Source organism: Heptranchias perlo, chromosome 33 (genome assembly GCF_035084215.1).
Source record: "Heptranchias perlo isolate sHepPer1 chromosome 33, sHepPer1.hap1, whole genome shotgun sequence".
Lineage (NCBI taxonomy): Eukaryota > Metazoa > Chordata > Chondrichthyes > Hexanchiformes > Hexanchidae > Heptranchias > Heptranchias perlo.
The window spans coordinates 8,684,113-8,706,163 of NC_090357.1; the positions used below are offsets into that span (position 1 = coordinate 8,684,113).

A 22,051-nucleotide genomic window follows, 5' to 3' on the forward strand; every position below is an offset into this window, starting at 1 on the left:
ACATGAATAAATCTGCTGATTGACCTTTAAGTTCCCAGTGCCAACATTCATGCATTTCGTATACAGTCTTCATTACGAAGGTGAGAGAAATATAATATGTAATGTAGCTATTAAACCTCACCAGGCTTCACAGAGCAAATGAGTGCAGGATCCATCGCTGCTAAGTTGAGTAATTTTGTGAAACACATTACTTCCTAACGTCTGCTTAAATGACAATATCAACAACAACAACTAGCATTTCTATAGCGTTTCTAACATAGAAAAATATCCCAAGACACTTTACAGAGGAGTTATCAGACAAAAATGGATGCCAAGCTGGAGAAGGAGATATTAGGAAGGGAGCCCAAAACCTTGGTCAAAGAGATGGGTTATAAGGAGGGTCTTGAAGGAGGAGAGGGAGGTGGAGAGGTTTAGGGAAGGAATTCCAGAATGTGGGGCCTGGACAGCGGAAGGCATGGTCACCAATAATGGGGCAAAGGCGGGGGGGGGGTGCACAAAATGTCTCTGAATCAATATATTTCGTTGAGATGTCTCCTATTATGGACTCTATCTGTTTCAAGCAAAACCTTGTGCCTGCACACTGCTTCCTTCAGCTGCTGTAGTTTAACCAGTGGAGAACTCTGCCATTACTGCCAGTGTCTGGATGATCCACCAAGGCAAGATTAGCACTGTACCTGGAGCGAAAATATTCTGGCATTCCCTTATAGGGGACATGCACCTGGTGCACTTTACAGCCAATGAAATACTTTTAAAACATAAGAACATAAGAAATAGGGGCAGGAGTAGGCCAATCGGCCCCTCGAGCCTGCTCCGCCATTCAATAAGATCATGGCTGATCTGATCCTAACCTCAAATCTAAATTCATGTCCAATTTCCTGCCCGCTCCCCGTAACACGTGTAATTACTGTTGTAATGTAGGGAAATGCGGCAGCCAATTTGCACACAGCAAGGTCCCACAAACAGCAATGAGATACATGACCAGATAATCTGTTTTTTTAGTGATGTTGTTTGAGGGATAAATATTGGCCAGGACACCGGAAGAATTCCCCTGCTCTTCTTTGAAAAGTGCCATAGGATCTTTTACATCCACCTGAGAGGGTAGACAGGGCTTCGGTTTAACGTCTCACCTGAAGGACCACGCCTCCGACAGTGCAGCACTCCCTCAATACTGCACTGAAGTGTCAGCCTGGATTATGTGCTCAAGTCTCTGGTGTAGGGCTTGAGCTCAGGAGCTTGAGTCCATTCCAATCTCTTTATTTTGAGATAAAAAGAAAAGCTGAAAACGTGAAACAAAAACAGTAAATTCTGGAAATATTTCTTCTTTTCAGTTCCAATAGGCAGAACTTTATTTCGACGTGGTTCCTTAATTCATTAAAGCGGCAGCAACCTCATGATAGTGTTTGACAAAAATTTAATTTGTTTGCTTTCAATACTTGACAGAATGGACTTGACTTGCTTCAAATTTTATTATTGGGTCATTTGGGCAAGACGTCACTGGGTAATTTCTGGCTCTCCTCCTTCCCCAAACATTTTAGGGGAAAAATGCTCGCCTTATGTTTCTACACCTCAGTTGAGAACCATTGAGAATTAACATTTTTTTAAAAGTGACATTCCAGATTGTTCTGGTCAGAAGCCCAGTTTGGTTTCCCAACCTTGTAGTCACACAGGGTCAGTAAATCTTGTTATTTGTCTGAAGCTGTGTACATTCTTGCTGTGCGTTGGTAATTAATTTATTGGAGGCCATTCATTTGTTGATGACCCTAATTGATCCCATGTGGACCTGACACATGTCCCTTTGTCTGATGTTTCCTGGCAGAAACTCACTGTCCCATTCACTGGCCAATTAGATCACTAGATAGGAAATTCATTGTCTGAATGCACAGCCAAAGCAGGCCATGTGCTAATGGTTAATCTAGAAATCAGACATCGGAATTTTTTAAAATAAATGCCTTTTCGGGTCCAACTTTTTTTTTGCACTCAGTAAGGTGAGAAATGTTAGTGCTGGGGAATGGAGAACTTTCCATTTCGGACTCTCGTTGCCAACATCAAGAACTTCCAGGTCAAGTTAAAGGCACAGGGCTGCTCCTTCTACCCTGCCATAGTGATGAACCTTAGAAGAGCATTCCTACTGTACCAGTGTGAGATTTTTCCATGTCCTCCACCAGCTGCACCGTGGCATCTCTCTGAACACAGTTGCCAATTTTGCCCCTCGCTAGGGGCAGTTTTGTGCTACAGGCACATGCCTGCTAGGAATTGGATTGAGACGGCTCCAAGCTCATTTCACATAGCGGGGGTGAAATTGGTTCTCGCCAGTAGCGCAGAACGGGCAATCGCGAATCGTCAGTCCCCTTCACACCGCAGATTATTTTCTTTTCCACTGAAGTGACTGGAAAAGTAATTGGGGCTCGTTGTGGAACGGGCTGCCGATTCGCTATCGCCGGTTGGCGCTACTGGTCGAGACCAGTTTCACCCCCGACATCTTTTCAGCCAGTAGACAGAAGAGACCTTCATGTTATCAGTCTGGGCTGGATTTGGGCCCTGGCCCCAGAGGTGAATTATATGTTTTCTTTTGCGCATTGCTTAAAACCCAGTGCTCTGTTCAGTTTCAGCTGGTAGTTACACTCCCCAGAGCCCTGATTTCTACACTGGAAGTTCAGCGTGTCAAAATTACGGCTCCTTTGGTAAGTCCAGCTATTAATGATGTATTAAGGCTAACTCTCAATGTATTAGGGTAAGATTTGGGCGCCTCTGCTCCCACCGTGGTGTCTTGCTTAACATCAGTGCGGAGAGGTGAATCAGGTACGGAGGTCAGCAGGCCTGATTTGAAACGCTTCTAGTTTTCCGATCACTAAGGTTAGTGATTTCCTGGCCTGATTTTCCCATCCATGCTCCCATCGAGCAACTCTGCGCGCTGGAGCGGAGTCTCCGATAATTGACCGTTTTTTAAAATTCTTTCTCGGGCTGCGGGAGTCGCTGGCAAGGCTGGAATTTGTTGCCCACCCCTAGATGCCCTGAGAAGGTGGTGGTGGGCCGTCTTCTTGAACCGTATTCTTTGCAGTGGTTTAATAGAACTGGGTGGCTTGCTGGGCCACTTCAGAGGGTAGTCAAGAGTCCAACCACGTTGACGTGTGGGACTGGCGTCACATATAGACTAGACCGGGTAAGGACGGCAGGTTTCCTTCCCTAAAGGACATTAGTGAACTAGTTGGGTTTTTACAACAATCCGACAGCTTCATGGTCACTTTTACTGACGCCAGCTTTTTATTTCCAGATTTTTTCAAACTGAATTCAGATTCTCAAACTGTCACGGTGTGATCTGAATTCACATTCTCTGGATTACTAGTCCAGTAACACTACCATACCCTAGATTTATAAAATCCAAGAGTTATCCTAAATGCTACCAATTTCTACAAAGCAACTCCAAACGTCTCATGTTTGTCAATGCACAATGTAATATTGTACTAGAGAAAACCACAAACAGGAGTATAACTGTGAAAGATAATGTGAGGACCTTGCCATCGAACCTTTGAAGAGGACGTACTGTTGACACTCAGGACGTGAACATTGTTTAACTGGATCAGTGCATGTTAGATTTCCCGAGAAATTCTGTGCTTGGATCAGATTTTTTCCTGAATTCTATAAAACGGGAATGTGTTAACGGTACCTTGAATTCCCATCCTCGGATTGGGATTATCCTTGGATCGGGTTTGGGTTTGGCCAGATTCCTGTTACTTTAAAATTGTCACTCTTCTATGTGTTTGTTATTTTGCCTCTTCATTAGGCCCCCATCTGCACTATTTCCTCAGGGAGGTGGTGACTTACACCAAGGACTTTACCAGGTTCTTTTGGGTAATTGCACCAGCCGGGCTGGTACTGATCCATACGGACAAGGAAGGTGCCAGGTTCTCTTCCCAGACTGTGCCGCATTGGGTGATCTCAACTGGGGCAGCAGTACGGCCACTGCTAAGGGAAGGTGAAAATCAGTTCAGGTTCCCGTTCCTGTTCAACGCCCGGTAGCTCCTGGTGGAAGCTTTGTGTGCGTGGACATCCATTGAGGACAGGATCGGGTTTGCCTGTGATGCCAGTATGGTCGAATAGCCGGACGACGTTGACGGTATAGGCTCACACATGAAGAACGGCCACTTGGGTGGGGCTAGCCACCGTGGATGACATCCCATCGCCACATAGCGCTATTAACCAACATGTTTCACCATCCTAGCACCTGTCGTGATACTCTTGAGGTCTGAGGCATCTACAAACTGTTGTTTTCTGCTGAAAACAACTCGTGCGTTATTATTTTGAGGGGGGCAGGTGGGTGGCCAGCTCTCAGGCCACTCCCACTGCCCTAGTAGTCAGTACCCAGATGATGATAGACCCTGTCCTGGTATGACTCTCCCTTCTAACATGTCCCAACCATACCGTGAGATACTACTGCCTCTGCTTCGGTGCCTTCCCGCTCACTGGGGCTCAGTTCGAGAGAAGAGGGGCAATTACTGAGATTTTAATTCTAGGAGGTTAATCTTCGTTGCAGAGAATGGTTCCATTCTTGGATCTGAAGCTATTACAGACAGCATGGAGTCAGATTCTACCTACGGTTACATGGGTAAGATGGCAACTCAGATTGTTTATCGTAGCATCTCAACCCCCAGTCAGATACTCAGAGTTTGGTTCAGATTATTTCCTTGCCCACTGTAATCAGTCACATGATCAGATTACAGTAGGGTTGCCAACCTTCCAGTGTTGCCCTGGAGCCTCCAGGAATCGAAGATTAATCTTCTGGACACTGCTGCCAGCAATCCAGGAGGAAAATCATAGGGGCATAAAAAAATGGTGTGTTTTTTTCATATTCTTTGACTACTTTTGTTTATTAGTTATAGAAATATTGGAAATGGGAAAAAGGGGATGCTTGACTATGCGGGGCTGTTGGAGACGGGATGTGGAGAAACCTCCAGGAATACGTCCAACCAGAGTTGGCAACCCTAGATTACACAGCCGCTGACAGGTTTAGTTGTTGTAGAGTGTTGACCGCTGTTATCAGTAAAGATCCGACCACATCAACCGTGGAGGACAGGGCGGCTTAATCCGAGTCTGTCGCGGGAATTTTAGAAAAGATTTTGAACGATGAGATTTCACCACCAGATCATTCACCGTGCTGAACAGCAAACATTTCTGGGACTTGCATGCGAGACCTGTTGGGTCATTCAGGGGATGAATTCCTCTTCCCACTGTCGCATGACCCACAGTGTAAATGATCTGAAAGTGCTCACTTCCTCTGTTTATTTTGTTATTGAGCAACCAAACTCGAGGGCCGAGGGAGGGCCAAGATGAGTTAAATGAAGAAGAAGTGACGAGGTGGGGGGGGAATATATTAAAAGTTCGGGTTTTCGAAAGACCACTTAGCTAATGGGGCAGAGGGGAAGAGAAAGTAAGAAACAGCCCTGTCAACCATCTCAGGCCAGTGGAGCGTTATTGTAGGAGTTAGCACAATCTGTGAGCAGCGATGATACAATACGATGCTGTAAAGTTATCGATTTGCCAGGTTACAAGGAAGTGCCATAAACATTTCAAAGTAGCCAAAATCACCTCTCCCCCTCCCCCCACAAGTGACTCTCATTGTTGTCCGCTGTTTAAAGTTGCATGAAATTGCTTTTTCCTCGATAGGACAAGACCAGTTGAAACGACAGAGCTTCTGCATTCGTCTGAGAGGTTTCGATATCGTTAGTTTCTTTCATAGCAGAATAAAAAGTTCTTTGCCAAACAAGCAAAAAAAAAATCTCTGCAGAATCACTGTGAGATTATGAGATGATGGTCTGCAAAGCATGCCCCAGATTTTTCAATCACTCCTCGCCATTGCTCTCTATTGAAGCACAGACTTAGCAGTTTCATGTGAGGAATAGTCCACGCGATTGACACTTTCATTTGGGAGGGATCTATTATTTTTAAAGTCAGGCAAGATTGGGGATTTATGTAAAAATATACTTTTCGCGTCTCTGCGGTTTTGAGGCTGGATTAGAAAACTGAAATCGGCTTGTACTGAGTTAGCCGATCTCAGTTGGCCTCTGAGTCCCTGGGCGAGGCAGGGCTAAAATCAGCCGGGGCCCCTACCCTTGATTGTTATCCCCCCCCAATCTACCTCTCCAGAAAGTGTGCATGCGCGGGGACATCGGGCAAGGGCTAAAATGCGATGTCCCTCATGGTTGAATAGTCTGCTGACGCTCACTGTCTGGGTTTACGGGCGCTGGCGAGCGGCCTATGTCTGCGAGTGGAACGCTACCCAGTAAACTCCGCGCCTTCAGGAGAGGAGAAAAGGGGAGAACATACTCGGGGATGGGGCAAACTAAAATAAATGCAACACGGGCTCAGCCTGGTGCATCGGCATTTGAGGTACCAGCTAAAGTGGGATATTGCTGATTCGAGTAAACTTGAACCTGCTAAGTCTGTGCACCGAATATGGTTCGCTGTGATTTCAAAATATCTTTACCACAGAAATACGGCAGGCTGTAAATCCAGCAGACCCTCAGTGTGTAATACTCTCGTTGGGGACTGACTCTAAATTGGTGAGGGATGCGTTATAGAGAGGGTACTTTTGCAGGTAATGTTATTAATAACTTCAAAGCTATGAAAAGAATTCACAAAATTGTTAGCTACAGTGAAGGGGTCAAACCCCAGGGGACACAAGTTAAAAATGAGGAAGTTAGAGGTAAGAAGGAAAGTCAGGTGAAACTTTTTCACGAGTAGGTGAATAGGGTCAGTTACTGGGGAGGACCATTGTAGTGGACAGTGTAAGCAGGTTCAAGAGACAGTTGGATTTCTGGAGAGGGATGGAGTTGAGGAAGATGGTGAGAACATAAGAACAGGAGCAAGGCTTTCATTCCAACAAACATGCACCTCCATTTGTTAGCCATGCCAACTCTATCACTTTAATGCCATTTCCCTGCTCTCTCTCCGTATCCCTTAATACTCAAGTAAACATCTATCTCTCTTTTAAACATCTCAACCGATTCTGCAGCTATGACCTTGGGACAACGTGTTCCACATTCTGACAACCCTTTGTGTGAAGAAGTTGGGTAGATGGGTTTGATCTATCATAAAGGGTGTGGCTTGTTGGGACTAATGGGCTGTCCTCGTTCTTGAAAATCCTTGGGCTCTTATGTTAAAGGTCCTAAAATCATGTGCATTATATTAGAGGTCACAGTCCACCCGAGAATGTATTAGTGACTGTCTGCTGTCTTGCCAAGGATGCGTTCAATTGGGTTCTTAAATCAAATTTACCTCAATCAACTGTTGATGCCATTCCATGCATGCCTTGTATCTGCAGTGATCTAATCTCTACGGACTTGGAGCCAAAATACAAATGTGAAAACAAATTTCTTCAAAGGAATATTATGTAGCTTTCTCAACACTCCTCTCCAGCGGTCCATGGGGCCATAGCCTTCATTGGTAGTTAGATGACTGAACTGAGGTAACCTCAGCCTGATCCACGAGGCACAGATATCTGTGTTACAGAGCTAGCTTGTAGTTCACACTTAATAAACATTCCATCATAACACACAGTAAAAATATTATCTTATTACGATTTGATGGCTAAGAGCAAATATTTTAAAGCATGTTGATTCCCAATATTTCTAGACGATAGTGAGGAGCTCTGGGTGCATGAGGTAGCATCACATTAGCGGAAATCAAACCAGGTTAAATACAACAATTTAATTAACTCGGTTAACAGCTGCATAAAAATAGAACGTAAAGGAATTACTCGTTAACCAATACTCAATTGGAGCAAATTAAAACCCTGACCAGCACTGGATTTTAGATGTTAGGCCAGTCTCAGATTTACATGGGCCAGAAATTAAGACAAACTTACGAATATTAATACAGGTGGACCATTGTTAACCTTTTCTGCCCCTCCACAGAGCGGCCACTAGAGAACGTGATGCGACCTCGTCTCGATTCTCTCAGCTCCATCGAAGAAGATGAATATGATACACTGGCAGACATCGATTCCGATAAAAATGTAATCAGAACCAAGGTGTGTGTCCTGAAATTCACCTTACAGCTTTTATAAAATTCACTCTCGGGATGTTGGAAAGGTTGGCATTTATTGCCCACCCCTGGTTGCCCTTTTACAACTGAGTGGCCCACTTCACAGGGCAGTTAAGAGTCAACCACGTTGGTGCCACATATAGACGGCAGGTTTCCTTCCCTAAGGGCATTAGTGAACCGGTTGGGGTTTTTATGACAGTCCAACAGCTTCATGGTCACTTTTAGTGAGACGTCATGTCGCTCGACACTCCCAGGACAAGGCCACACTCAGGAAAAGGGTGGTGAGTGTCTGGAACGAGCTGCCAGAGGCAGTAGTAGAGGCGGGTACAATTTTGTCTTTTATAAAGCATTTGGACAGTTACATGGGTAAGATGGGTATAGAGGGATATGGGCCAAGTGCAGGCAATTGGGACTAGCTTAGTGGTATAAACTGGGCGACATGGACATGTTGGGCCGAAGGGCCTGTTTCCATGTTGTAAACTTCTATGATTCTATGATTCTAAAAGAGCAGCAAACCTTTTTTTAAAGAATGTTTCTTTCTTTCTGTATTTGCAGAAATTTCTGTACGTCTCTGACCTTGCCCGGAAGGACAAGCGAGTTCTCAGCAAAAAATACAAAATCTATTTCTGGTTAGTCAATTTTCTAATGTTGGGGGGTTCGCTGAAAGTTTTTTTTTAAGAATTGTTAGATTTTGTTGTGCCCCACCAGTTTTTTCTCCTCCTCTCCTGAAGACTCCATGGTTAAATAGCCTGCCCAAGTAGCTGTTGGTCATGAGTTTGGGCAGGTTATTTAACCATGGAGGGCATCACAACCAAGACCCGTCCTTTCTTCACCCAACATCCAACACATGTGCGACTTCCAGTACAGTGGTGAGGGCTGAGAACCCTCCTTCTACTTCAACTGTCCAATTATGCTGCTCCTAACAAAGCCCTGGCTGAGATCAGCAAACTCAGCACAGACTGGAGATCAGAGCTGGGATTTTCACCCTGTGGTGTTTTTACCAACGAAGTCACTGGGACAGCCCTTGTGCAAAGAGTTAATAAAGCCAGTTGTCCGTGAGATAGACTGTGACCGGCCCACGTATGTAACCTGGTGAAAGGGCACAACAAATGTGAGACTTGTGTTAATCGTGGCTTCACTGTAGGCGATTGAAAGTGGAGGACAGGCAGGGTGGGTAAGTAAAGGTGTACAGCTAATAGGACATGGGGGAATTGCTTCTCAGATGGGGGCAGCATTCACCAGCTGATATCAGGAACTTTAAATGAATAACATGAGTGACATGTGGGGAGGTGGGGAAGGATTGTTACCACTTACTCTGCCTTGAGAGGGAGCACTGCCACCTTGCACACTCTCTATTGTTGTTATACAAAGGGGTTTCTGATATTACAAAATGGCAGTGAGAGATGACACCATCCAACTCAATGCCAGAGTAGCAGGAGGCTTGTGGTAGTACCATGTGACTCATACTCTAGTGATCCTGTACCATGTGACTCACTCTAGTGATCCTGTACCATGTGACTCATACTCTAGTGATCCTGTACCATGTGACTCATACTCTAGTGATCCTGTACCATGTGACTCACTCTAGTGATCCTGTACCATGTGACCACTCTAGTGATCCTGTACCATGTGACTCACTCTAGTGATCCTGTACCATGTGACCACGCTAGTGATCCTGTACCATGTGACTCACTCTAGTGATCCTGTACCATGTGACCACTCTAGTGATCCTGTACCATGTGACTCACTCTAGTGATCCTGTACCATGTGACTCACTCTAGTGATCCTGTACCATGTGACTCACTCTAGGGATCCTGTACCATGTGACCACGCTAGTGATCCTGTACCATGTGACCACTCTAGGGATCTTGTACTATGTGACTCTCTCTAGTGATCCTGTACCATGCGACTCACTGTAGTGATCCTGTACCACATGACTCACTCTAGGGATCCAGTACCATGTGACTCTCTCTTGTGATCCTGTACCATGTGATTCACTCTAGGGATCCTGTACCATGTGATTCACTCTAGGGATCCAGTACCATGTGACTCACTCTAGGGATCCTGTACCATGTGACTCACTCTAGTGATCCTGTACCATGTGACTCACACTTATGATCCTGTACCATGTGACTCTCTCTAGTGATCCTGTACCATGTGATCACTCTAGTGATCCTGTACCAAGTGACCACTCTAGTGATCCTGTACCATGTGACTCTCTCTAGTGATCCTGTACCATGTGATCACTCTAGTGATCCTGTACCAAGTGACCACTCTAGTGATCCTGTACCATGTGATCACTCTAGTGATCCTGTACCATGTGACTCACACTAATGATCCTGTCCCACGTGACTCTGTGATACTGCGGTTTACTTCACAGAATATTTCAGGACGATTGCAAGCCCTGAGTATATTTTAGGGATAGATATAGGAGCTCTGAGAGTAACAATCATTTGTGCGTGTGGCTATGTTTTTTTTTCAGTTGAAACTCAGGAGGTTAAAGCAATGGCTCGGTGTATTAAGTATTGACTTTATCATGTTGTTTTCATTTGTCAGGAATATCGCAACAATCGCGGTTTTCTACGCATTGCCGGTGATTCAGCTGGTCATCACATATCAGACGGTAAGGAGCTGAATTATTCACACCGAATCCAGACTACTCTGACATTCGTACACTTGGGGAAGGAGCTGAGGGTGTAAATCATGAGTTGCGGGTCATTGAAGGGACCGCACACTATATGGTTATTGTACCAGGACAGTTTGGGGGTGTATTTTCCAATTGGCGAAGTACCGGTATGAAGATCTTGCATCGCGTTCCTTTGTAAATGGTTAACAAACATCTAAAAATGACATACAAAGAAATCTGGTGTCAGGGCTCGAGGTGCCTGCGTTTGAACAGCAAACAAACTCAATGATGTTGAAATGAAGACAGAATATACAGAGATGTTGAGCACCGTAGTGTTGCAGTTTCAGCATTCTGCCACCAGAGGTGCCAAGAAAGAATTAATCAATAGAGGTTGGCTTCCATCAGATGTGCTGCTGATCGCAGTGTGAAATACACTGCTCAATCTCTTGTTTCTTCCCCACATACTAAGGCATGGCCCTCACTTAATCCGTCTCAGAAGGGTTAAAGTCTGAGTGAATCCTGTTGTGACTCAAACCGAGCGTATCCTGATCCCAACTCCAGCACTCAACTGATTGAAGAAGGCCTGGTGGTAGAATGGGAACAGTAGCACTGAAGGTGCTCCCTCTGGTGGCATCAAGCTGAGAGTGCAGTACTACAAGTTGTTGACATTTTAGCCCCGAATTTGGGAGACTCCAGTGCTAGTACAGAGAAACACAGCTGGGAGAATCGGTCTCAGCGATCAGTGCGCCCAATTTATGTTCCTCCCGCAATTGATAAAGCCAATAGTTTTAATGGCCGGAAATTTGGGAGCGCAATGAATTGGTTACGCTAACTTCCGCACCTGATTTCCTGTTTCCCCTAGCGGAGAGTTCAAGAACTAGAGGACACAGATTTAAGCTGATTGGCGGAAGAATTAGAGTGGACATGAGGAAAAGCTTTTTTACCCAGAGGGCGGTGGGTGTACGGAATTCGCTGCCCGAATTGGTGGTAGAGGCAGGGACCCTCAACTCTTTTAAAAAGTACCTGGACCTGCACCTAAAGTGCTGTAAGCTGCAGGGCTACGGACCGGGTGCTGGAAGGTGGGATTAGAATGGGCACCTGGTTGTTCTTCGAGCCGGCGCGGACGCGATGGGCCGAATGGCCCCCTTCTGTGCTGTATCTTTTCTATGGTTCTATGATTCTCCAACCAGCGCTCCCGCCGAGCTGAACTCAACGGCCACGAATAGGGTGTTGTAATTTTGAGTCATTCCTGCTAGTCCAGAGTCACTGCAGGAGCAGGAAACAGGAAAATGTGGAATGAGACTGGCTCCTAAAGCCTGTTCCTGTGCAGACCACACATAGCCCACTCTATCACAAACTCTACCTGCCCACACTTGTGGAAATTTCACCACAATTGTGCAACACTGCACTGCCAATTGGAGCGTCTATGTTGGGATTGGGTTATTACTGTCTGCCATTTGATATCTAGGGTGCAAAGCTGTAACACACTAATCTGCCACGTTCATTTACTGCCTACTATTTTGCACTGCCCTATTGACTATTGATTCAGTAAGGATTTGGTAGAATCCACACTTTCACCTCCAGACTCAACTTCTCCATCACTCCTCTCACCGACCTCCCTATCACCGACTACCCCACACATTTAGCTTGGTTGAATCATTGTTGGAGGCTCTAAGGTAAAAAGTTTGATTGGTTAACGCCTAACACATTTATACTACATTGCTGTGTGTGCTATTTTTTTTTATTCGTTCAAGGGATGTGTGCGTCATTGGCGAGGCCAGCATTTATTGCCCCTCCCTAATTGCCCTTGAGAAGGTGGTGGTGAGCCGCCTTGAACCACTGCAGTCCGTGTGGTGAAGGTTCTCCCACAGTGCTGTTAGGAAGGGAGTTCCAGGATTTTGACCCAGCGACGATGAAGGAATGGCCGATATATTTCCAATTTATACGCAGGGGTTAACTGTTTTAATTGCTACCCTTCTGTGTGGAGCATATGTTCTTTCTCAGTGGGTGGCTTAGAATTGTCGAGGCCTTGGAGCTTACAGCAGCACATCCTGTTGGCTGCAGGATTGTGCCAGCTGTAGGGATACCTGTAAGGAATAAGAGGAGACCTCCTGGTCCCTGTCGGCCTTAAGTCAGAACTAATTATTCAATAGTTTCAGGATTTCTGACATGAGAGAGGACAATGGGTTGGATGTAGTGAGGCTCCATTCCCAGCACACAGAATTACATAGAATTTACAGCACAGAAACAGGCCATTCAGCCCAACTGGTCTATACTGGTGTTTATGCTCCACACGAGCATTCTCCCACCCTACTTCATCTAACCCTATCAGCATATCCTTCTATTTCTTTCTCCCTCATGTACTTGACATTCAATGGCATTACCATCGCCGAATCCCCCAACATCAACATCCTGGGGGTCACCATTGACCAGAAACTTAACTGGACCAGCCATATAAATACTGTAGCCACAAGAGCAGGCCAGAGGCTGGGTATTCTGCGGTGAGTGACTCACCTCCTGACTCCCCAAAGCCTTTCCACCATCTACAAGGCACAAGTCAGGAGTGTGATGGAATACTGTCCACTTGCCTGGATGAGTGCAGCTCCAACAACACTCAAGAAGCTCTACACCATCCAGGACAAAGCAGCCCGCTTGATTGGCACCCCATCCACCACCCTAAACATTCACTCCCTTCACCACCGGCGCACTGTGGCTGCAGTGTGTACCATCCATAGGATGCACTGCAGCAACTCGCAAAGGCTTCTTCGACAGCACCTCCCAAACCTGCGACCTCTACCACCTAGAAGGACAAGAGCAGCAGGCACATGGGAACAACACCACCTGCACGTTCCCCTCCAAGTCACACACCATCCCGACTTGGAAATATATCGCCGTTCCTTCATCGTCGCTGGGTCAAAATCCTGGAACTCCCTTGCTAACAGCACTGTGGGAGAACCTTCACCACGCGGACTGCAGCGGTTCAAGAAGGCGGCTCACCACCACCTTCTCAAGGGCATTAGAGATGGGCAATAAATGCCGACCTCGCCAGCGACACCCACATCCCATGAACGAATAAAAAAAAACTTATCTAGCTCCCCTTTAAATGCATCTATGCTATTCGCCTCAACCACTCCACGTAGTAGCGAGTTCCACATTCTAACCACTCTCTGGGTAAAGAAGTTTCTTCTGAATTCCCTATTGGATTTATTAGTGACTATCTTATATTTATGGCCTCTAGTTTTGGTCTCCTCCACAAGCGGAAACATCTTCTCCACCTCTACCCTGTTAAGCCCATTCATAATTTTAAAGACCCCTATTAGGTCACCCCTCACCCTTCTCCTTTGTAGAGAAAAAAGCCCCAGCCTGTTCCGTCTTTACTGATAGTTATAGCACAGATGGGAGAACTGAGGTCCGTTCACCCGATTCATGTCGGGCCTGGTTTTCCGGTCAATAATTTTAATCACTTGAAAATCAGAAACGCTGTGAGTCAGGCATACCAATCCCCACTCCTGACTGTCCAATCTGGGCTCCCGTTGAGAAGGCGTTATGCCAGGAGTGGAGTCATGCAAAATTCAGTCTGTTAGCTTTGAGCCTGAATTTTCCGATCTCCATTATTTTACACGGGCGTTAACATCGCACCTATCGCTTTGGTGTCTTCTACGTCCCATGTGATTCCTAGGACGGAGCCCCCGAACATCTGACCCAGTGCAATTGACTAGAGGAGCCTGCTGACAGACTCATTCATCATTCTCCTCCAACAGGTTTTCAATATCACAGGGAATCAGGACATCTGTTACTACAACTTCATGTGCGCTCACCCGCTGGGGGTACTAAGGTGAGTGATCAAACCTGTGCTGCTGTGTAGATATATTTGATGTGGTGTCCATGCTGCAATAATGGTGTCAGGGCACAGGAGCTGGGTGTCGTGGTAGACAGTGACGGAAAGCTGGCTTTCCTGATTGAATCCGATGTCCCTGGGCTTTGCTCTGGTGCATGTTACAGGGGATAGTAAAACCTGTATAGTATATGATATGTTTTTTTCCATTCTCAAGATATGGGCGTTGCTGGCAGAGCCGGCATTTATTGCCCATCCTTAGATGCCCTTGAGAAGGTGGTGGTGAGCCGCCTTCTCCTTGAACCGCTGCAGTCCGTGTGGTGAAGGTTCTCCCACAGTGCTGTTAGGAAGGGAGTTCTAGGATTTTGACCCAGCGACAATGAAGGAACGGCGATATACGCCCAAGTCGGGATGGTGTGTGACTCGTAGGGGAATTTGGGGGTGGGGGTGTTCCCATGCACCTGCTGCCCTTGTCCCTTCTACCTGTTGGAGATTCGAAAAAATATAAACCACCGTACACTACATAATTACTCCCGGTGCCATGCACTAGCGAGTATAGAAATAGGAGGATAGAGCAGATGAATGCGTGGCTGGAGAGATGGTGCAGGAGGGAGGGCTTTAGATTCCTGGGGCATTGGGACTAGTTCTGGGGGAGGTGGGACCTGTACAGGCTGGACGGGTTGCACCTCAACGGAGCTGGGACCAATGTCCTCTTGGGGAGGTTCACTAGTGCTGTGAGGCCGATTGGCCTCCTTCCGTGCTGTAACCTTTCTATGATTCTATGATAATGTGGTGTAATATGCTGGCTGGCTGTTATCCAACCCTGTAGTGTTTGTTAATCACTTTCTCCTGCTTGCGTATTCAGAGATAATTATGTGCTGTTCCTCTGACAGTGCATTTAACAATATCCTGAGTAACCTTGGATACCTGATGTTGGGACTGCTTTTCCTGCTTATTGTCCTGCAGCGTGAGATTCTACACAAAAGAGCCCTGATGCGGAACGACATCTGTGCACTGGTACAAATCCAATCAACTCCTTCCTGTTTGCTTCAACTATTGGGTTTATTTTAATGATATTGGAGATGGTTAACAGTGTTGGGAACATGCTGGGGGGGAGGGGAGTGCATTACATGTACAGGAAACCACCTGTAATCCATAAAATTATGCTGTGCGATATTATCACCCAAAGTTTAAAGTATTTCTATGAAATCATTTTGTCCACTGTCTTAAAATAGACTGGTTAGCTCCAATGTTAAAATAACAGACAAAGTAATTTGGTATGAAGATGTTACGATTTCAAACGATGGAAATGAACAGCTTGCAATTACGTGGCACTTTTCACATCTCAGGATGTCCCAAAGTGCTTCACAGCCATTTAATTATTTTCGATTTGTTGACATTGCTGTAATACAGAGAAACTCAGCAACCAATTTGCTCACAGCAAGGTCCCACAAACAGCAATGAGATGAATGACAAGTCAGTTTGTTTTAGTGATGGTTACTGGCCAGGACACTGAGGGAGCTTCCCCACAGTGGGATCTTTCACATCCACCTGAGAGAGCAACCGACTCAGAGACGACAGTGTTACCACTGAGGCATAGCTGACACTGTGGAAAGACAGGTTAATGTTTTGGGTGTGACCCTTGATCACAACTTGTGATGGGTCCCACCTAAAATGTTAACCTAGCTCTCTCTTTCTGATGCTGATTGCAAAGCTAATTTGGGCCGGTTGGGATCGTACTTGATCAAATGGAGCTGACCTCAGAGGTGGCTGTACATTTATCGCTAGAGGCTAGGTTATACCTGGCCTAAGCAGACCTGCAGTGTAAAAAGAAAAGAAATAGCCTCCCAGTGCCAGCACTTCATTAAACACTGAGCAACATTTTATCTGTCTGTCTCTCACTCTGTCTGTCTTTGCAGGAGTGTGGAATCCCTAAACATTTTGGTTTGTTTTATGCGATGGGGACTGCGCTCATGATGGAAGGGCTGCTCAGTGCCTGTTATCACGTGTGCCCGAACTACACTAACTTCCAGTTTGGTAAGTTTGCTCTTATGTCTAATGTAGCTAAGGGTCGCCATGTCATCCCAAGTCCAAGAGCGACTAGGTCGGGGTGGGGGGTGGACTCAGGGCTCGGATTTAGGCGTTTGCTTTGCTGTTGACGGAAGTCCATTAAAAATGATGTGGAGATGCCGGTGATGGACTGGGGTTGACAATTGTAAACAATTTTACAACACCAAGTTATAGTCCAACAATTTTATTTTTAATCCCACAAGCTTTCGGGGGCTTCCCCCTTTCCACACCACCTAAGGAAGGGGGAAGCTCCCGAAAGCTTGTGGGATTAAAAATAAAATTGTTGGACTATAACTTGGTGTTGTAAAATTGTTTACATTAAAAATGATAATAACTTCCACGCCATGAGACGCAGAAATAAGTGGAGAAGTGAACTTCTGTTGTAAAAATCAGACTGGATAGGTGGCAATCTTGGGGTGTTATGGTAGCAAAACACATTGGGGAAGCAGTGCAGGGTGTTACTGGGAGGGTGCGGAGGAGGAAATGATGAGCAGATGCCAGTCGCTTGTTCCGAATGAGGAAGGAAGAATTGGGACTGTGAATCGCTCTGTGCTGCTCTCACACCTCAAGAGCCCTGGGAGAGGCTCAGAACAGGTAACATCACCACCCTTTTGACCAGAGATGGTGTTTTGATTGAAGGGACCAAAAAAAAGAAGTAAAAGGAGAAGATATTTAAACACAGTAATAATGTACAAAATGTACCTCTGCACTCCCAGGACCATCTCTACATAAGAGTTGACCCATCTCTGGCTCCACACATTTGGACAAAACTGAATAACTGGGGAAAGGTCTGTCGTATCTGTCAAAATATTTTAAAATCTTTCCCCACAGTGGCTAGTCTGCTCATTGGGCCACCATCTATGCTCCTTTTCCAGGGCAGGACGCTCAGATAAAAATTACATAGAATTACATAGCATGTACCCCACAGAAACAGGCCATTCGGCCCAACTGGTCTGTGCCGGTGTTTATGCTCCACACAAGCCTCCTCCCACCCTACTTCATCTAACCCTATCAGCGTATCCTTCTGTTCCTTTCTCCCTCAGGTGCTTATCTAGCTTCCCCTTAAATACATGCATGCTCTTCGCCTCAACTACTCCTTGTGGTAGCAAGTTCCACATTCTAACCACTCTCTGGGATATATTAGTGACTATATTTATGGCCTCTAATTTTGGATTAATTTTGATTAAGCAGTTCCAGTATTTTGGCTCCTGCCTTAACTCTCCACATTCTCCGCAATTCCACTGAAAACATTTTTGCAGCATCCCAACCTCAGAGAGTGTCAAGACGGGACCTTATCCTGGAGGATCCTTTCAAGTGTCCATTACAGACCCACTTTACTGTGTGTGTAAGTATTGAGGTTGGAACATGTTTCTTGTTGTGTTCTGAAGCCTGTCTCCGTTCGCTACACAGACACATCTTTCATGTACATGATAGCTGGCCTCTGTATGCTGAAGCTGTACCAGAAACGCCACCCGGACATTAACGCCAGTGCCTACTCTGCTTATGCCAGCCTTGCCTTGGTCATATTCTTCTCCGTGTTGGGAGTGGTGAGTACAGCTTTTCACTGAGAAGCCCCTCTGGTTAAAGAGAAGAAAAGCCTGAATAATAATATTAGAATAAAGAGCACTATTGTTCCTTCTTATTGGGCAGGTATCCCCTATACAAACTGAAGGAAACCATCTATGTTTATTCAAGGGTTCTTACTGTTCGGAGCCCCATGGTGACAGAGTAGCATGTGGGTTATCGCTGCAATTCGTTATCAAAATGAGTTTTCATCCCCAGCTGGGTCATCATGGAATTGGCACCAATCAATGGGCAAGGACTTCCCACAGAGCAGAAAACTGGAGGGAGAAATCTCACCAGGCAGCTCCCAAACACCTCCTTGTAACATTGCAACGTTGGCAGAGGCTTGTGAGCAAGTTGTAGATTAGTGGTACCGAGGTGGGGTGGGATGTAAGGGTAAGTAAAAGAAGGAGCAAGCTAATAAGTGGGGAGAGTATCCTGAATAGTCTATCCTGCAATACGAAGTTAAGATCTGTTGGGTCCAGTTGAACCAAAAGTGCTTAATAAAGACAGCTCGACTGAAGAGCAAGTGTGCATTTTTGTTGGAATGTCTGGTTTACTCTTAGAAGAGTAGATACAAATATTCTTTCGTCAACTTGGACATAATCAGTTCGTTGTGGTGACACTGGCAATGATTCCTTGAGTTCTCATGGGACACATGTAACCATTGGGTGATGTTGGCCAATCATTGGAGCAGGCAAAAGAGAGTGGTTAAGTCTTCACGCTGTAGTATTCTACGCTTGTCACAAAATTACTTTTCCTCCAATGTAGTGTAGGATGCCTGTGTTGGGGGGGGTGGTCTTCCAAACACATTTGGAGGATGTTGAAGAATTGGAGCTAAAATCAGTTCAGGAAGATGGGAGGGACTGCATATTTGCTTTCAATGTCACATCAGCGCTTGCCACAGATCAAAGACGCTACAGCTTTAAGTGCTGCCACTATTAAATAACAACTTGCATTTATATAGCGCCTTTAACACAGTAAAACATTCCAAAGCGCTTCACAGGAGCCTAATCAGACAATATTTGACACCAAGCCAAAGAAGGAGACATTAGGACAGGTGACCAAAAGCTTGGTCAAAGAGGTCGGTTTCAAGGAGCATCTTAAAAGGAAGAGAGAGAGGTGGAGAGGTGGAAAGGTTTATGGAGAGCTTAGGGCCTAGACAGCTGAAGGCACGGCCGCCAATGGTGGGGCGAAGGAAATGGGGGATGCGTAAGAGGCCAGAGTTGGAAGAACACAGAGCTCTCTGAGGGTTTTCAGGAAGAAAGAGGTTTGCTCGTGCTAGTTTCAGTCTATCGCGGATGAACTGGAATTATGCTTTATACTTATGCTGGAAGATGCGCTTCCTGTTGAAATTAGCATCATGTCACTATCAGCAGAAATGCAGGGTCAGGCTCCCAGAAGATCAATCACTTCTCTAATAAGGGGAAATCCATTTAGAAGTGTCAACCTTGCCAGTTAATCTTTAACCTTCAGATGTGCCCAATTATGTCCTTTTCTCCATTTTTCCTCCTGAATAAATCATTACTTGGTCCTTTTTACACTGCAGAATTACAGTTGGCAGATGAATGCATCTCCCTCCATCAGCTCCACTCCAAACTATAAACGCCCTGACGTTCAGGGAACCAACAGGTTCGATAATCCACAAATGTGCTGTCAGCATTATGGCCGTCGGTTTCGATAAAATAAATATGAACATATGCTCATCGTCGCTGGGTCAAAATCCTGGAACTCCCTTCCTAACAGCACTGTGGGAGAACCTTCACCACACGGACTGCAGCGGTTCAAGAAGGCGGCTCACCACCACCTTCTCAAGGGCAATTAGGGATGGGCAATGAATGCTGGCCTCGCCAGCGACGTCCACATCCCATGAACGGATATAAAAAAAAATTTACTTTATTGAAACCAGCGGGTCTGTGTATCATACAGCGGAGCCCGGCAACACTACAGGCTCCAGCTTCTGTTACAGATTGTGTAACAGTGCACTGAAACGGGATCAAAAGAGCCAGCAAGTATAAAAGTGCCTTTCTCACAGTGCTAACTCTGCTCTACACCAGGTCTCCCAACCTAAGAGTCACAATGGCAAACGAAGTCACCCAGGTTCGAAGTGTGGAAGGGCCTTTGATTTAGATGGGCTTAACAGTAACCAAGTGGGGACAGGTTCCTGTTGGTTGGGGGAGAGGGGCAGAGGAAATGGAGTCACTCCTAGCTGCACATTTCAGTCAGAAATTAACAAGAAGGAAAATTCGAGAGATTCGGGTTTTTTTTTTGTGTGTAAGATAGTCTCTGACTATTTTTCTTTCTTGCGTCTTCCCTTGCAGGTCTTTGGGAAGGATTATATCGTATTCTGGGCAGTCTTCTCCTTTATTCACATCTTAGCGACGCTTTTGCTCAGTATACAACTCTACTACATGGGCCGCTGGAAACTTGGTAACTATCATCTCATTCGCACTGGGATTTTGCCAGGACAGGCTGGTGCGACCCTCTGGGGAAGCACATAGGGGTATAAGTTCACGCTGGGCGGCATTGCAGAAACAGGCGGTAGAAAATCGGCCGCCCATTTTACACTACAACCGATTTTCTTTTCTGCTGACTTCATTGGAAAGGAAATTCGGGTGTAGTGTAAAATGAACTGCTGGCTCGCAATTAGCTCGTTTTTGTGCTATTGCCTCAATCGAATTTAAACCCCCATATTCTTCCGACCAGCACAGCTCGGGTCAGGAATTCCGACGTGGTCGGGAATCACAGGCTCCAGCTGAGTCCGAGCGCTCTCGCCCGGAGCACTTTACTTGGAGACCACCGTTTCACCCACAAAACATTATTTTAGATAGAAAGAAATGCTTGCATTTATTCAACACCTTATCACATTGTCCAAACTTCTTAAACACACAAGGAACGACATCTTGAAGTGCAGTGACTGTTGTTAGATGGACAAATGCAGCAGCCGTTGCCCCCCCCCCTGAAATGTCTCCTAGAATGAACTGCCCAGATGATCTATATTTGATGGTGTTGGTTGAGGGAGGAATATTGGACAGGATATCAGGAGAACTCCTGCTCTTCTTCAAATAATTCTCTAGGATCTTTAACAGTCACTTGAACCACAGGAACAGGCAAACAGGACCTGATTTTAACATCCCATCCTAAGCATGACACCTCCTCAGTGCTGTACTAGAATTTCAGCCTGGATTGGTGTCTTGTTGTGGGGCTCAAACCCTTTGAACCAGAGGTGAGAATGCTACCAACTGAGTCAGACTGACAGAATATCACTAAATCTAGGAGGTTGTGAACTGTGGACATTGGACCTTTGGTAATCTCTGATTCCAATAACATTCAGCCCGGCTGAGCCCTCTGCAAGGATCAGGTGGAGCATTAAATGGACTTTATACGAGACATGTCTGGCTCACAGCATTAGCCATGATTAAGAGTGTGACAATCATAGATCAGTGCTCAGTAATGGCTCAGGAAATACCTCATAGCATTATCTAAGTAGCACTCAAAGGACAGCATGTGTTATACAAACATAACACGCACCAGATGGGTGAATTTCCTTGTGGCTTTCCCCACTCCGCTGAAGTAACTTCGGCAGAAACCCCATTTACGCACAGAAATGGGATTTCCACTGAACTTGGGGTGCCAGAGCGGGAGAAGCCGCGAGGAAATTCACCCCCGGAAGTATTGAGATTCCAAAACTCTCTTCCCTAAAACCTTCTCAAAACAAAACCTCTTCCACCATTTGGTCAGTCACCTCTGCTGGTTCTTCTATTGCTCAGTGTCTGTTTCACCACATTGGGGACATTTACTCCTATAGAGAAAAATTGTTGAGCTACAAAAGTTAACCAGGTGCTATGGGATGGCTGTAATTCCCTCAAGGATGTCACTATCATGGCCTGCATGACACAGCAGTAATTGATCATGTC

At 45.7% G+C, this 22,051-nt stretch overlaps 1 protein-coding gene across 1 annotated transcript in view; it reads left to right on the forward strand.

Moving 5' to 3' along the window:
• sidt2 (SID1 transmembrane family, member 2) overlaps positions 1 to 22,051 on the forward strand; it is a 63,986-nt gene that overhangs the window by 29,928 nt on the left and 12,007 nt on the right. The window contains exons 11-20 of the mRNA XM_067970954.1: positions 2,604 to 2,681; positions 4,532 to 4,603; positions 7,911 to 8,026; positions 8,596 to 8,669; positions 10,597 to 10,663; positions 14,428 to 14,501; positions 15,395 to 15,518; positions 16,421 to 16,538; positions 17,982 to 18,118; positions 20,456 to 20,564. Coding sequence (XP_067827055.1) covers positions 2,604 to 2,681; positions 4,532 to 4,603; positions 7,911 to 8,026; positions 8,596 to 8,669; positions 10,597 to 10,663; positions 14,428 to 14,501; positions 15,395 to 15,518; positions 16,421 to 16,538; positions 17,982 to 18,118; positions 20,456 to 20,564 — 969 coding nt within the window. The remainder of the gene's footprint in view (positions 1 to 2,603; positions 2,682 to 4,531; positions 4,604 to 7,910; positions 8,027 to 8,595; positions 8,670 to 10,596; positions 10,664 to 14,427; positions 14,502 to 15,394; positions 15,519 to 16,420; positions 16,539 to 17,981; positions 18,119 to 20,455; positions 20,565 to 22,051) is intronic.